Source organism: Pseudonaja textilis, chromosome 1 (assembly GCF_049901715.1).
Source record: "Pseudonaja textilis isolate UNSWEBS1 chromosome 1, rPseTex1.2, whole genome shotgun sequence".
Taxonomy (NCBI): Eukaryota; Metazoa; Chordata; class Lepidosauria; order Squamata; family Elapidae; genus Pseudonaja; species Pseudonaja textilis.
This window is the reverse complement of record NC_141990.1, coordinates 267,695,068-267,710,255: the sequence shown is the minus strand read 5'-3', so window position 1 is coordinate 267,710,255 and position 15,188 is coordinate 267,695,068. Positions and strand designations below refer to the sequence as shown.

Sequence of the window (15,188 nt, the reverse complement as noted above, 5' to 3'; positions counted from 1 at the left end):
CTGATTGTTCTTCTGTCTCCAGTTATGTTCAAAGTAATATCTTTCTGCCTAAAGGTTTCCCACCTCCATAAGACCACAGAGCTAAAGAACTCAACTGACTCAACAATATCTAGGTCTTCGAAATATATCGAAATAGTCTGTTTGTCCCTAAAGATACTTGTCATATCAGGATGGAAAATAAAGGCATAGCTCTCATCAATTCTCTGCATGTATCAGGACCCAATACAGCTCAGTTAGAGAGAATGTAGGAAGTAAAGATTGTTTTTCAGCATTGTAAGCCTTAAAGGAGTAGGAGGCCTCAGTCATCAAAGGTTGATCTTAACTGGTTAGAAATGGTAGAATCTTCTGGATATTGTTGAAAGCTCCAGAGATACAGAAAGACTACTTAAGCCCAGACAAAGTTACATGGATGTTGCTCTGTATTTCATCTGCTGAACTAGCCAGTAGATAATTAAACTTACTTATTTTTAAGTATAGTTAAGCTTGCTTCCCTGGCTTTTAATCAGTAAGATAATAATCATAATTTGTCTTTGCTCTTGAATTTAGTTTTCCAGGATGTATCTAAATAGAATACATGGTTGTATCCAATGGGATGGCCAGTGGAATTGGGGGATGGGAGCGATACCTGAAGATAAAGATGTTTTTTAAAAGCAACCTATTGTACCTATCCCCCCAGTGTTGAGAATGAAACTTTGCTTCTATTTCAGTGACTTGGGACTCAGGTGGTCTGGAATGGCAAAATAGCCTACCTGATGGAATAGATCAGTCCTATTGGACTCTGCCTGCCAACCAGAGGGAGGGGCTTTCCTGAAAGTTCTGGAATGTCCTCCAAGAAGATACAGGAAAAAGCCGTTTGCTGTACAGCCAAAGGGAACTCCATGGCTACCCTCCTGCCACTACAGTGGTGGCGGCGGAGTTTTATTTTTATCCTCTGCCTTCCACCTTGCTGCTTCCATCGCTGTCACTCTCCAACGTGAGGCAAGGCCTCCCCTCCCTTGGCTCCTGAAGGGAGAAATGGGGTTGGGTAGTGCCAAGAGAGGATTTTTCTGTCTTGTTCTTGCCTCTGGGATATTCTGGAGTCAGCCCATTTGTCATGTACCACCTCAGGGGTTCCCTTTCATTTCTTACGAAGTTATTATCCCAAGAAGGATGGCAGCCCGACGAGGCCGGGAGCCACAAGACCTTACTTATTTAATGGAGATAGAAGGGAAAGGTCATGTGGTACACCTCAGGCAGAAGAGGAATTTCGTTCCTAAACACTTCCCTGTTTTTACCTATAACGAGGATGGAGACATTGAAGTGGATTACCCTTTCATCAGGAATGACTGCTTTTACTATGGCTTTGTACAGGATGAGCCTTCCTCCCTAGTCACCCTCAGCAGTTGCTCAGGAGGACTCAGAGGCTTTCTACAAGTGGGTAGTAAGCTTTATGAAATTGAACCTCTGCAGGCATCTACTTTCCAGCACGTGGTCTACAGACTGGAAGAGAAGGGGAGTGATATCCCAATCAGGTGTGGAGTAATGGAAGAGGACAAAAACTACCAGGAGGCCATGATCCAGAACAGGGAGGATATTGTAAGCAAAAGTGCTTTGAGGGGACTGTGGCAAACATACCCCAGGTACATGAAGATAGCGATTGTAGTAGAACATGAGCGATACGTCCAATTTGGTAGAAACGAAACTCTCACTGCTAGGCAAGTCCTGGACGTTGTTCACCTTGCAGATTCGCTGTACAAACCTCTTGGGATTCATTTGGTGGTGGTTGGATTAGAAATATGGTCACAAAAGAACCTCATTGCGATCGCAAAAAGCATAGACGAATTGCTCGACACTTTCAATACATGGAGGAAAACGATACTTGCCCAGCATCTAAGGCATGATGTTGGCCACTTATTTGTCTATAAGCATTTTGGGATTAAGTTTGGATTATCGTTTGTTGGGTCTGTATGTGATCCGAACTGGGCATCTGCTGTTGAGGCATTTATTACTTCTAGTTTATTTTCTTTCACAATAACTTTTGCTCATCAACTGGGTCATAACCTTGGTATGCAGCATGATGAGAAATCCTGCACCTGTAAACAGCATTCTTGTATTATGGCTCCCTTCCAAAGCAACACAAGTAAGTTCAGCAACTGCAGTTATACCAGTTATTCTAAGCTAATGGATACTACTAGAAAGCAATGCCTGTTAATTCCGCCAGAGCATGAGAAATTGTATGACCTCAGAAACTGTGGCAACAAGGTAGTAGAGAGTGGAGAACAGTGTGACTGTGGGTCAAAGTTGCATTGTGAATCAGATGCCTGTTGCCAGTCCAACTGTATGTTGCGTTCAGGAGCCATTTGTGCTTTTGGAAAATGCTGTGCTGACTGTCAGTTTCTACCAGCCAGCACAGTTTGTAGAGAAAGGACTAGCATGTGCGATCTTCCCGAATACTGCACCGGAATTTCAGAGTGGTGTCCTGAAGATGTTTATGTACAGGATGGAGCTCCGTGCTCCGATGGGGGCTATTGCTATCATGGAGAATGCTCTACTCACAGTGAGCAATGCAAAGTTATCTTTGGCAAGGAAGCATCGGTTGCCCCACTGAAGTGCTTCAAAGCAATAAATTCTCGAGGTGATCGTTTTGGCAATTGTGGCATTATTCCTGGTAATATGTATAAGAAGTGTGAGAACAATAATGCCTTGTGCGGCAGAGTCCAGTGCGTAAACATCGGTGAAGTGCCTAATTTGAATGAGCAGAACACCATAATCCAAACTTCTCTTAGCCACCATTTGTGCTGGGGTATAGATTCTCCAAGTGGAATTGGTGCAGCTGATATTGGAGCGGTGAAAGACGGCACGCGGTGTGGCCTCGGCATGATATGCATTAATGGTGATTGCATCAAGGTCTCCCTCCTGAACTATGATTGTAATCAAACCAAGTGCCACAACAGAGGAATATGCAACTCTCATAAACATTGTCACTGTAACTCTGGTTGGGCTCCTCCTTACTGCCTAAACAAAGGCAGTGGTGGCAGCATTGATAGTGGCCCTCCTCCACCCAGCAGTGCCAGTGAAAGAAGGACTAAAGGCATTGTAATAGTTCTTTCTGCTGCTGCTGCTGCTGCTCTAGTTAGGTTTGGCATCTTATAACAAACTGAACGCTGGGTGACAGACTTTGAGAACTCCAATTCCGACACGAGGACAAGTGTCCAGCCTGATATTACAAACTCTTAGGAGGCTAGGAGGATATATAAGAAATATCCTTTCAGTGCATTGTGCCGCAAATGATGCAATTTGTTTCTTGAAATTTGGCCCCTAAAAGATACTTTTCCAACCTTGATCGCTGTAGCTTTCTAGGCTTATTGCTTTATGAAAAGCCTTAGGGCTCTTCGAATGTCATGTGAGGTGGGCTGAACATTTAGATAATTACTGGGGAATATCTACAAGAGCACTGTTGCGCTTCATTTCCCCTCCTTATTGAAATGGGTGGCTGTTGCAGACTATGTGGATGTAATCCAGGTTATTAGAAAACCCATCAGATAAAAATATAGAAAAAAAATCCATCCCTTTAAATGGCTCTTCCTATAACAATTGCTCTACGGAGGGAAGAACTGAAGTTTCTTGTTCTGGTTAAAGCTGAACCCGCTTGGTACTTAACAAGTTGGTACCGTCGTATTTCGGATTCAAATACTTTTGAAGGTATTTCTTGGAGTATATGCAGCTTATAAAATTTGATGGGAAGTGGACAACGATAGAGCTTCTTAGAGAAGTAAAATGGGTACCTAGACAGATTAGGTTCGCAATGGCATCTTCAGATGACTTTATCTGAATGGCCTGTTATGATGAGATGTACCTACACGTGCACATTTTAAATGCCATTTTGAAAAGACAAAAGTGCAGCTGGGGCTGATCGTTACGTACATACTGTGAATGGGAGAAGGACCAGATGATGAAGTAGCAAAGTCAGAGGTCGCATTTTTCTCAGAAGGAACATTGCTCTAAACTACCATAAGAGCAATACCATTGGGCTCCTAGTGTTTGACATTTCTCTAGAAAAGAATACCTCAAAATTGCACATCCAAGAGCTTTTTGCTCAAGAGCTGCACAGGTATCATTAATTACAGAGATTTGCAACACGAGATCAAATACTGCACAGAATCATAGTATAAAATAATCTACCGCAGACCACGTTAACCTGTGACAATATATTTCTTCTAGTGGGGTTTTATATATTTCATACAAGATTTGAGGTAGTGGTGAAATTGTTTGGTGCTTGTACCAATACTCCCATTGACTTCAGTGATATATAATCATGTGTAACTGTATGGGGAATTGCAGCTTGTGCTTGCATCTTAATTGTTACCCTGCTACTCTGTAGTGACTCCAGTGTATTAACATCGATTCAGAAACTGTTTAGTAAGCATGAGAATAAACGCGTTATTGTAAAATGATGATGACAAAAAATTTAGTTTGTTCAGATTTTTTTCTGTAGTTTTTGCAGAAAACACAAGTGCAAAACCAGCAGAGTTTTGTGTGCGATAGCAGCAATGTTCCTTCAGCAACCAAACATCTGAAATGAATACATTATTTCTGGAATTGGTAATCATTATTTTTGGAAACTCAACCTAAATTGTAACCATTCTGTATCATTTACAGTCTGCCTTGCCCACTATTTTATCTTTGAATTTCCTTTCATAATCCATACATGACCAATGCATTTGTTATCACGAGTTTCTTGTAAAATTTGTATTTCTGAGCGGTAACACTTCTTCAAAACAGACCTAGTTTACCATATATCTTTAAAAGAAGATCCATCCAGCTATCATATATTACTTATCACATTGTATAATACAGTAACTACTTTCAAATGTGCTTTGTTATTGTATAACCATGAAAATTATTACTTTTAGGGATTATTTCAAATTATTTAATAAATTATTTTATACTTCTTTTGTTGCTGCGCTTTATAGATTTTTATTCTTCCGTAGTGATTTAATTAAAAAGAAATGGTGTAGGGGGTTGGACTAGATGACCTATAAGGTCCCTTCCAACTCTGATTATCTGTTAAAGAGGTATATGGTTATTTCTCAGAGTGTAAGATGTTATTCAAAGATTGCTGAATCAGAGTTTTGCTATGAATGCATCTTAACCTCCTGGACCATGCAGCATCTATCCATAAGCAAATTTTGGTTATTTTTCTCTTTGATTTGAAAATAGTATCCGCAATACAAACCATTGTACATGATTTGTGTGTCTGGTGCTCTATTGGTCCAGGGTTCTTCAGTGAATATCAGTGAATATCTCTTTTATGTAGATAATGTATTGATTTAAAACTGAGTGTATAAGAATAGAAAAGGGGTTTAATATACTAATTGCATTGTTCATTCAGTTTCTCATAAAAATTCACTATTTTTAATTGTGTGTTTGATAGAAGCTTTATTTCATCCTAAATTCTTTGCCAATGAATAAATATTCCAAATAGTTCTTTGTAATAGAGGAAGCAGAAAAAACTTTTTTTTAAAAAAAAAAATCAGAATTCTTCTGAAATATTTTGCATCTAAATACTGAAAATTGGCATTAAATCGCAAATAAGAAGACCATGGGTAATATAATTGTGGCCTACTATAGGAGGTTTACGGGAGATGGAGATGTTAGCCTCTTAGTCACAATACTAAACCAGTACTTGCAGTGTAACTAATTCCCTTGGTTCCATGGAATTCAGGAACACAATAATTTTCTTGTCACAGGACTGCTTGAACTCATTAGATCAGAATGCTTAATAGTACTTTTCTTAGGAGAAAATGGAAATAAGTAAGAAAGCTATATCCTGGAATGGGAAGAGGAAGTTTTACTTTTCTCCTCATTCAATACGTTGCCAAATATTTGAGGAATGACCCCAGATTGTGAAATTCTCCTCCATGCTTTTAATGTTGGGTACTTGGTAGGTGTGGGTGGCAAATTTTGAGAATCTTTTCCAAGGCACAGACTGCTGTGTATACTTGTGCACCTGTATTTTTATGAATGTATTTGTGTGTTTACATATATTTTTATTAATATGACACTACATCACATATACTATATTCAGATAGACAAATTTCTATCGATGTTGCAAGTTGTAATTCTAATTTAGAGTCAGAAGGACAGTTTCTATTAGTGTTATCATTAAACAAGTGGAACAATAATCCTTGTCATATCGTTCAGAAATTTATTCATAGATTATAATCCTCTGACTTCCCAATGCTGCTTTGGAGCCATTGAAAACAGTGACTATAATGCTTTTACATGCAGCATATATACCAATAGGAACCTGTCAGCAGCTGTAAAAATTAAAATGGCTTCCTCTATGTCATGTGCAACCTCCTTTAAAGAGGAGAACAACATGAGCAAGAAAAATAATCCAGGTCTGCTGTTTACCTTCCCCAAGATACAGGATTGGTTTAATGGAATATTCATTTGATCATGTTTTGATTCATATCTTTATTAATCCTCAGAATCTCTGTAAAAAATAAGGCCACTATTTTTTCCCTTATTTTTGATGCTTTATGAACTCACGTCTACATTACTGAGCCATGATGAAATGTCTTAATTTAAAATTTTTAAAATGTATTTATTTATTTACTAAACTTATTTTCCAACCATCTTGTTTTGAAGTAACTCTACATGGAAAAATATATCATAAATAAGATTATATGATTTATCTGTTCAGCAAAATACTTGGGGATAAGGGGGAAAGAACACTCTTCCTGTCAGTCTGTTCCATTCTTCATCGTCCAAGCTCCACCCACATTCCAAAGGAGGCTACATAACTGTTGCTATATACAGAATCCTCCTTTTCATCATCATATTTACATCTGAGATCCTTTCCAGCTTCTTATTACTCTGTCATCTACTTTAAGAGAGCTTCCTTCTGGAAATGAAATATGAGAAGGTGTGCTTTAAAGATTTCCTTCTGCCACGGAAAAAGACCATCCATCTTCTGTGGCTCTTGATGTTCCTCAGTAATTTCCTAATTTTGACTGCCAGACAAATACTTCCTCAGGGCTTTATTTACGCTTCTTATGAGGTGACCATCCCACAGTTATTAACTCCAAAACCTCGACAACAGGAACAACAGAATGTCACTTGTCTCCTTCACTTTGAGGGAAAGAATATCATCATGCACCTCACACAAAAGAAGAATTTGGTTCCTAAGCATTTGCCCATCTTTACCTACAGTAAGGATGGGGATCTGCAGCTGGACTATCCATTCTTCAGAGATGATTGCTACTACCATGGTTTTGTGCAGGACAGACCCTTCTCTCTGGTCACTCTCAGTATTTGCTCAGGAGGTCTCAAAGGCATACTGCAGTTAGAAAATAAGACATATGAAATTGAACCAGTACAGGGATCTCCTACCTTTCAGCATGTGATATTTCGTTTAGAAGAAAAAGAACTTGCTCTCCAAATGAGATGTGGCCTAACACAGGAAGAGCAAAAACATCAAGATACCATGTTCCAAAACATAGAGAATGTAGCTTCCAAAACTGCATCCAAAGGAGACTGGTGGCTACGCACTCGATATGTAGAGATTGCTTTTGTGATTGAACATGAACGTTATTTGATGTTTGCCAGAAATGAAACGGTTACTGCTTTGCAAATGCTTGATATTATTCATATTGCCAATTCTTTTTATGAACCTCTTTCTATTCAGTTATCTGTAGCTGGACTGGAAATCTGGTCACAAAAGAACTTCATAACGATTTCTCCTGTCATAGATCGCACTCTTCAGGATTTCAATGACTGGAGAAGAGACTTCTTGGTTAATCATCTAAAAAGTGATGTTGGTCACTTATTTGCATATAAGTCTTTTGAATTTTCACTTGGCTCAGCTTACGTAGGAACAGTTTGTGATGAATGGATGGGATCTGCTGTTATCTCATATAAGACTACCAGTTTGTCCATTATCAGTAGCATATTTGCCCATGAATTAGGGCATAATCTTGGTATGCAGCATGACGAACAGTACTGTAGTTGCGGTAAAGCTTATTGCATTATGGCTCCAGTTCATGAAGTGACTGATAAATTTAGCAATTGTAGTTACACTGACTATTTTCTCACAATGAATGCTCCATGCTTGTTAAGTCCTCCAGAACCTGATAGAATTTTTAAAATCAAATCATGTGGCAATAAAGTAGTAGATAAGGAAGAGCAATGTGACTGTGGTTCAGAAGCTCAATGCAAGCTGGATCCATGTTGTCAGTCTAATTGTACATTTCGTTCTGGTGTCAGTTGTGCTTTTGGCGAGTGCTGTGATAAGTGTCAATATCTTAAGTCTGGAACTATTTGCAGAAAGAAGACTAACTATTGTGATCTTCCTGAATACTGCAATGGGACTTCTGAGTGGTGTCCAGAAGATGTTTACATGCAGGATGGTGCCCTGTGTAATAACTATGCGTACTGTTATCATGGAAACTGCATATCTGAAGATACACAGTGCAAAATGATTTTTGGCTTTAGTGCAAAAACTGCTGCAGATATTTGCTTCAGAGAAATGAATGCCAAAGGCGATCGCTTTGGCAATTGTGGCCATAAACATGGAATTTACCACAAATGTCAAACTAAGAATACCCTGTGTGGCCGAATCCAGTGTGAAAATGTCCAGATCTTACCTTCTTTGGAGGAACACAGCACCATAATTCAAGTCCCCCTTGGTGATAAGCAGTGCTGGAGTACAGACTACCACAGTGGAATGAAGACAGCCGATATCGGAGCAGTGACAGATGGAAGTCCTTGCGGCAAAGACAAGATATGCATTAACAGGAAATGTGTGAGAGTGTCTCTCTTGAATTATGACTGTAACTTCACCAAGTGCCATAATCGGGGAGTGTGCAACAATCACAAACACTGTCATTGTGATTATGGCTGGGGTCCTCCAGACTGCCTGAAGAAAGGGCACGGTGGTAGCATTGATAGTGGGCCTCCTCAACCACGCAAACGTTTAACCACTATTGCAAAAGCTGGGATTATTGGAGGGATTATATATGCCCTTTCCTCTGCTTTTATTTTGGTTAGCGTAGGGATATATTTCAGATATGGATTTATTCGCTTATTTAGAAGGCTTAGGAGAAGAACTAAGTCATCAACTACAGAAGTGAGTGCACAGTCAGTCACAGAAATGAAGTATATCAAATATGTTCAGAAGAGTTAATGGGTATCATTATATAAAATGCATTTGAGCCTCTGGAATTTGAGTATTAATTTATAATGCTGGAAAAAAAATTGAACTTAATTTCAGGCAGTGTCATTTGTAAAAGTTATGTTTTATTGCCTGGGAACCAATTCTTCCGTAAATACTGAAAACATTTCATTGGGAATTGGGTTGTTTTTTTTTTTTACTCCATTAATTAGTTACCAAAGAAGAAGAAGAAGAAGAAGAAAATAATTTAACACTGCCTTTTAAAAAAATTCTGACTGAAGCATAGTATGGGTTTCTAGGAGAAGTTGATCTTCCTGAAGCAGCGTCTTCCAGCCTCCTTTATATAAGACTTCTTGTGGTTTAGAACTGATCGCCAGTCCTCCATAGCATGAGGGACACTGATACCCTCCTTTCCTCATAATTTAAACATTTGCTTCTTGAACTGCAATAAAACCAAGTACCATCCCATCCTCCAGTGTTATCAGAGACAATGAATGGGGAGAAATCACACAAGACTACTGCTTGGTCAGGAAGATGTCTTATTCACTCTCAGTGAGTATTTTCAATTTTGGGACATTTTTTAGAAAAGATACTGAGGCATTTCCTGCTTCATGGGGTTTGTGATGAAGAACCCCAATAGAAGCTTTTTTTCCTAAACTGAAATGGGCATTTATAATGGCTCAAGAAAAGACATTAGCCAGTGAAACTGCACTGCGCAAGTGACAGAAACCAGAAAGAGAAACTAAAGTACATGGTGTCACACAGAATGGATTAAAAATGCATGGTGTCACACAGAATGGATTAAAAATGCAAAGCAACAAGCTCAGATAACATAAGAAATGCCTTCTTTGCAATCACTGAACATAGATTCAGACATATCAATCTCTGCTTATCCTGCAGGGGATTATATATTCTGTGCACAGATTGAAGGATGTAGAATCTAGCAGTTTTTCAATAAGGTGGCATGCTGTACAAGGTTCTTTAGTATGACCTCAACACTGTACTAAGAAGTCAGATTGCCTAGTTTCAGATGAACTTGACTTTTCATAGAATTATGAAGATCAGCAGCTGCATCATGTTCAGAATGTGTGTAAGAAGTAGCCAAGATGATGTAACAATATTAATTGAAGCTTAGTAGACTTGAGATGGGTGTTGATTTGTTCTAGACTACATTATGCATAGTTAGCAAGGATACTTTCTATTGCATATTCTCAAAAGAGCCTCCTATTAAATTTATTTACTGATACATTAATTTATATGGACGTCCATCTATCCAGAAAACAAGAAGATGAAAACAAAGGTTTCCAATAAATCTTACCAAACAATGAATAAAAGGATAGTGAAAATCATTAAAACTGCAAAACCACTAATTGCATACAAGCAGCCTACTACTAACATCTTGACTCTGGTGTCTGTTGGAAAAGCCCCTTTGAAAGGCCAGCAGAGTAGAAGCCATCCACATTTGGGGGGTGGCGATGCTGTTCCATAGGCCAGGTGGCATAACAGAAAAGGCATGCTTTGAGGGATCACCAGAAGACATTGTTTTTTCAGTGGTACCCGGAGCATGCCTACTTTACCAGATCTAGTAGGATGGGCAGAAATCAACAGGGAGTGGCAGTCCCGCAAGAAATCTGGTCCTAAGCTATTTAGCACTGTAAAAGTAACAATCAGCTTCAACTGTACCCAAGCCTATTAGGAACTGGTACCACTTACGCAGCAGCATTGCCGTGGTGGCGCAGTGGTTAGAGTGCAGTACTGCAGGCTACTTCTGCTGATCACCAGCTGCCAGCAGTTTGGCAGATAGAATCTCACCAGGCTCAAGGTTGACTCTGCCTTCCATCCTTCCCAGATGGGTAAAATGAGAACCCAGATTGTTGGGAACAATATGCTGACTCTGCAAACCGCTTAGAGAGAGCTGGAAAGCACTGTGAAGCGATATATAAGTCTAAATGCGATTGCTATTGCTATTGTTGCATGGGTATAATATAGATATGTATGCCACTGCACTCTGGACCAACTGAATGCTGTTCAAGCACCATGTAGACCAGCGGTCTCCAACCAGTGGGCTGCAGCCCACTGGTGGGCCGTGAGAAAATTTTGGTGGGCCGCAGAGAAATCTCACCCCCAGAGCACCCCCACAAAGCAATTAATCCAGGCTGTGCAGAAACACAAGACTGTACTACCCACATGGCCCACAGGAATCCTCCCCGCCCACTCATTCTTTACCTGGTAAACTTGCCTGCTAAATGACTATTTTTCCTTTTTCCGACCATCATCTGTTCTGCTGTGCCGGGAGTTTTAGATTAGCTAGGAAACAGGAAATGGTTGGATTTCTTGCTTTCTAGCTAGTCTTTAGATCTTCAGCTCAGCACAGCCGAACCTCCCTTAGGACTGAAGGTTTGCTTGCAAGCAAATTCAGTGCAGACTCATGGCAAGTAAATTTGAGCGACTGAGCTAGCCGATGGCAAATAGATAGATCACTGAATGATTCTGTGAACAACTCAATCTGCCTGCTTTGCCTGATTTTGGGTAAAAGTTGCTCTTTTTTAAAATAAAAAATTCAATATTTACATGCATGGTGTGTTGTGAGTTAATTTTGTGAGTTTGCTTGCAAGCAAATTTTATGTGACAGACTGAGCTAGCCAATGGCAGGTAGATAGATCTCTAAGTGAATCTGTGATTCTGAGAGCAACTCAATCTGCCTGCTTTGCCTGATTTTGGGTAAAAGTTGCTCTTTTTTAAAATAAAAAATTCAATATTTATATAAATATAATATTTACATACAATTCATGCCCAGCCAGTCAGATGACCACCAAGCTACACCCACAAATTAGGCCATGCCCACAGAACCAGTTAGTAGTCCCTGGGATCTAAAATTATGAGTTTGGTGGTCCCTGAGATCCAAAAGGTTGGCGACCCCTGACGTAGACCATGCTGCGGTAGAAACACAGTAAGTATGACTGAGGCACAAGATGTATCTCTGCAAAAGTTGTCCTGGCTAAGGCTGCCACCAGCTCCTTGACCAAGAATTGTGAATACAGGGAAAACCCCATCTTATGCATCCTGACTGCAGGAACGTAATCCTATTCCCCATTATGGAAATCATTAGATCCAGGGAGAGGGCTAAAACTCAGTCTTACCAAGGTGGAGCTGAAGCTTTATCCATCCACCAATGCATTGGGAAAGCACCTTGCATCACTTGGTCAACCCAAGCTAAGATATACAATGGAGTATCTTCATCATGCTGACGATACTTAATCTCATGCTGAAGATGACTTCACCCAGCATGTGGTGACATTTTTTCATGTAAAGATTTACTGTAAATAGGGAGGAGACAGTCATGCTCTCTGGCAGCCCACTATGACTAGACCATTCCTGTTCCACTAATACTGATTGGGACCAGCCTTCTAAGAAACAGGAAAACCACTGAAGATCTGGGCCAACCTCTCTCAACAATTAGTCCAATACCATGACTGGTAGTACTGAAAGCTACTGAGAGATCAAGGAAGATCAGGATGGATACATTAGCCCCTTCCCAGGCCACCAGAGTTAACTAATGTGATAACTGTTATCATTGCTATATTTTGATATGAAACCCAACTGCTAGAGATCCAGATAATCAACTTCTCCCAGAGCCTTTTGGAGCGATGCATTCTCAGTAATAATCCCCAGAAAAGGAAGGTTGGAGTCTGGATGAGAATGTTCAGTAGAGCTGAAACCGGCAATGGTCTCTTGAGTAAGAGCAAAACTATGATCTTCTTGAAAGACAAGAGGAACAACCTCCTTCCTACAAAGAGGCATCTGCCACATTGTGGTAGTCTGTATTTTATTTTTTTATTTATTCAACTTACACAGCTGCACATGATTCTAGGCAGCATATAATACAACAAATAAAACATAATGCAAACAAAACACATAGCAACTGAACATATAAAATGACGATCAACACAGCCAAGAGACAGGCTCTAATTACACACCCCTAATCCCAATCCCAGGCCAGGGCACAAATCCAAGTTTTCAAGACCTTGTAGAAGGCCAGCAGGATCAGGCTCATCTAATGTTGGAAAGAAAGAGAGTCTAAAGTGCAGGTGCCATGGTGTAAAGCTCTCCTCCTGAGTCCCACCAGCTGACACGCCTTAGCTGCTGACTATGGTCAGTATGTGGAAGTCATCCTGTTTTATCTGTGATTATACTGAAAAGGAAGATGTTGGAAGCTGCAATATAGGTGTGTAGGTATCTCCCAAATCTTCAGACCACTGTCATGAAATAGGAACATTTTAAGGAGCTGATTCTTATCACAAGGAATCAACCCCAGAGATGAATATCATCAGTATTGGTCGACACTCACTCAAAGTAGATGTTGAAAATCTATTAGTTTCTCTGAGGAATCGGGAGGCTATCGAAGGAAAGTATCACTTCAGTGTATTTGTTGTACCAGTTCTGTGGAAAAATTGAACAAAACTTGAAAATCACATTAAGCATAAGGGTGTGGAACAAAGTTGCAGCAGCTGTGGCCACTGTAGCATTGTTAAAATGCTAATAGGAAGTAAGGACTATGGAAACATTTTATAATATATATCCCACCTTTATTTTCTACAAATAACTCAAGAAGGCAAGCATATCAAACACAGTTTCCTTCCCCCCTCCCTTACAACAAACTCTTGCTATTCTTGCTACATAGAAATTTTTCAACATTTTACCTAACTGAACCATATCAACAACTGGCTATCAACGATTTGATAATGAATGTCCAAACTGTTGTTATCCATCACGGAGTATTCAGAGTTAAGCATATTCTGTTTGGAATCCCTGAAATCCCTAAAAATTTCAACATTTCATGGAGATTCCACATTTTTAGGAAGTTCAATACTGTGTTATACTGTGATAATATTCTGGTTTGGCAATCCATAGGGTAGGAATGTGATCAGTGTGGTGTTCATTAAAACGGCAACAAAAATGGAATTTCCTCTGTAGCTTTCTTACGTGCCTTTATTGATGCTTTGGCGTAGTGATCTAATCAAGATTAAATGTTAGCAATGCTTGATGCTCCAAAATTAAACAGGAACTTCAGGTTCCCTGGGGTTCCTTAATTTTTATAATGAAAACAACTTGTGAATCACTTCATCACTGTACTAGGCACTTCATCACTTGCTACACAAAGAAATTCTGTGACTGTCTTGTAACTTGGATCAAAACTCCAGAAGCAATACACTCATACAGGCCATTTTTCTAATCCAGAGGTCTTCCAAACTTGTCAACTTTAAGATTTGTGGACTTCAACTCCCAGAATTCCTGGGAGGAATTCTGGAAGTTGAAGTCCACAAGTCTTAAAAGTTGACAAGTTTGGGGAGCCCTGTTCTAATCGATCAGGATTTTAATTTTTTTTCAAGAATTTTGGCAGTGTGGATATGCCTTCCTGTTTATGCTCTCATACTAGAGAGTTGTGTGAGTTTATTGATGTGGCCTCGTGCTAGAGGCATTGAGAACTGCCTCCCCGTAAAGGAGATGTTTTATAGCTTTAGATGTTACGTCATGTACTGACCACTAGAACTAGGTACTACATAATCAGCTTCATCCTACTTGGGATATTTCAGATGTAGGTATCCTCCATACTAGATGATTGGTGTTCAACCTTTAACAGAATTTGAATCCATAGGCCTTTATTGGCTTCACAATGCACTTCGCTTTGGGAGTTACAATGGCTTCCTTTTACTGTATGCTATCATACTAGATATTAAGCCTGCTACTTACTAGTCCATCTATGACAGACTGGCAAACAAGAATGTGGGCAGGCAGATGGAACCAGTCTCCCTCTTTGTACAAGAAAGTAGTGCTTTACCTCCCTTCAAGCTAACTAGGAGAAGGAAAAAGTGTCATTGCCCTGACTATATCATGGGTGTCAAACTCACCACATCACGTTACCGTCATGTGATGTTTCATGACGTTTTTCCGATTCGCTGAGCTGGTGTGGGTGTGTGGTTTGTGTGTGAAGGACGCATCTGCCCTGCAGGTCGCCAGTTTGACACCCCTG

At 39.8% G+C, this 15,188-nt stretch overlaps 2 protein-coding genes across 2 annotated transcripts; both read left to right on the top strand.

Moving 5' to 3' along the window:
- Window positions 1-819: 819 nt before the first annotated feature.
- On the top strand, window positions 820-4,930 carry LOC113439149 (disintegrin and metalloproteinase domain-containing protein 21-like). Its single transcript, XM_026704879.2, has one exon. It carries the CDS (start codon window positions 1,015-1,017, stop codon window positions 3,130-3,132), a length of 2,118 nt encoding a protein of 705 aa, XP_026560664.2. The 5' UTR covers window positions 820-1,014; the 3' UTR covers window positions 3,133-4,930.
- Window positions 4,931-6,895: 1,965 nt separating this feature from the next.
- Window positions 6,896-9,169, top strand: LOC113438481 (disintegrin and metalloproteinase domain-containing protein 20-like). Its single transcript, XM_026703874.1, has one exon. It carries the CDS (start codon window positions 6,896-6,898, stop codon window positions 9,167-9,169), a length of 2,274 nt encoding a protein of 757 aa, XP_026559659.1.
- Window positions 9,170-15,188: the final 6,019 nt, after the last annotated feature.

Excerpts from the sequence above, each read along its gene's own strand:
- LOC113439149 (XM_026704879.2), top strand. The coding sequence starts at position 1,015 with ATGGGGTTGGGTAGTGCCAAGAGAGGATTTTTCTGTCTTGTTCTTGCC.
- LOC113438481 (XM_026703874.1), top strand. The coding sequence starts at position 6,896 with ATGAAATATGAGAAGGTGTGCTTTAAAGATTTCCTTCTGCCACGGAAA.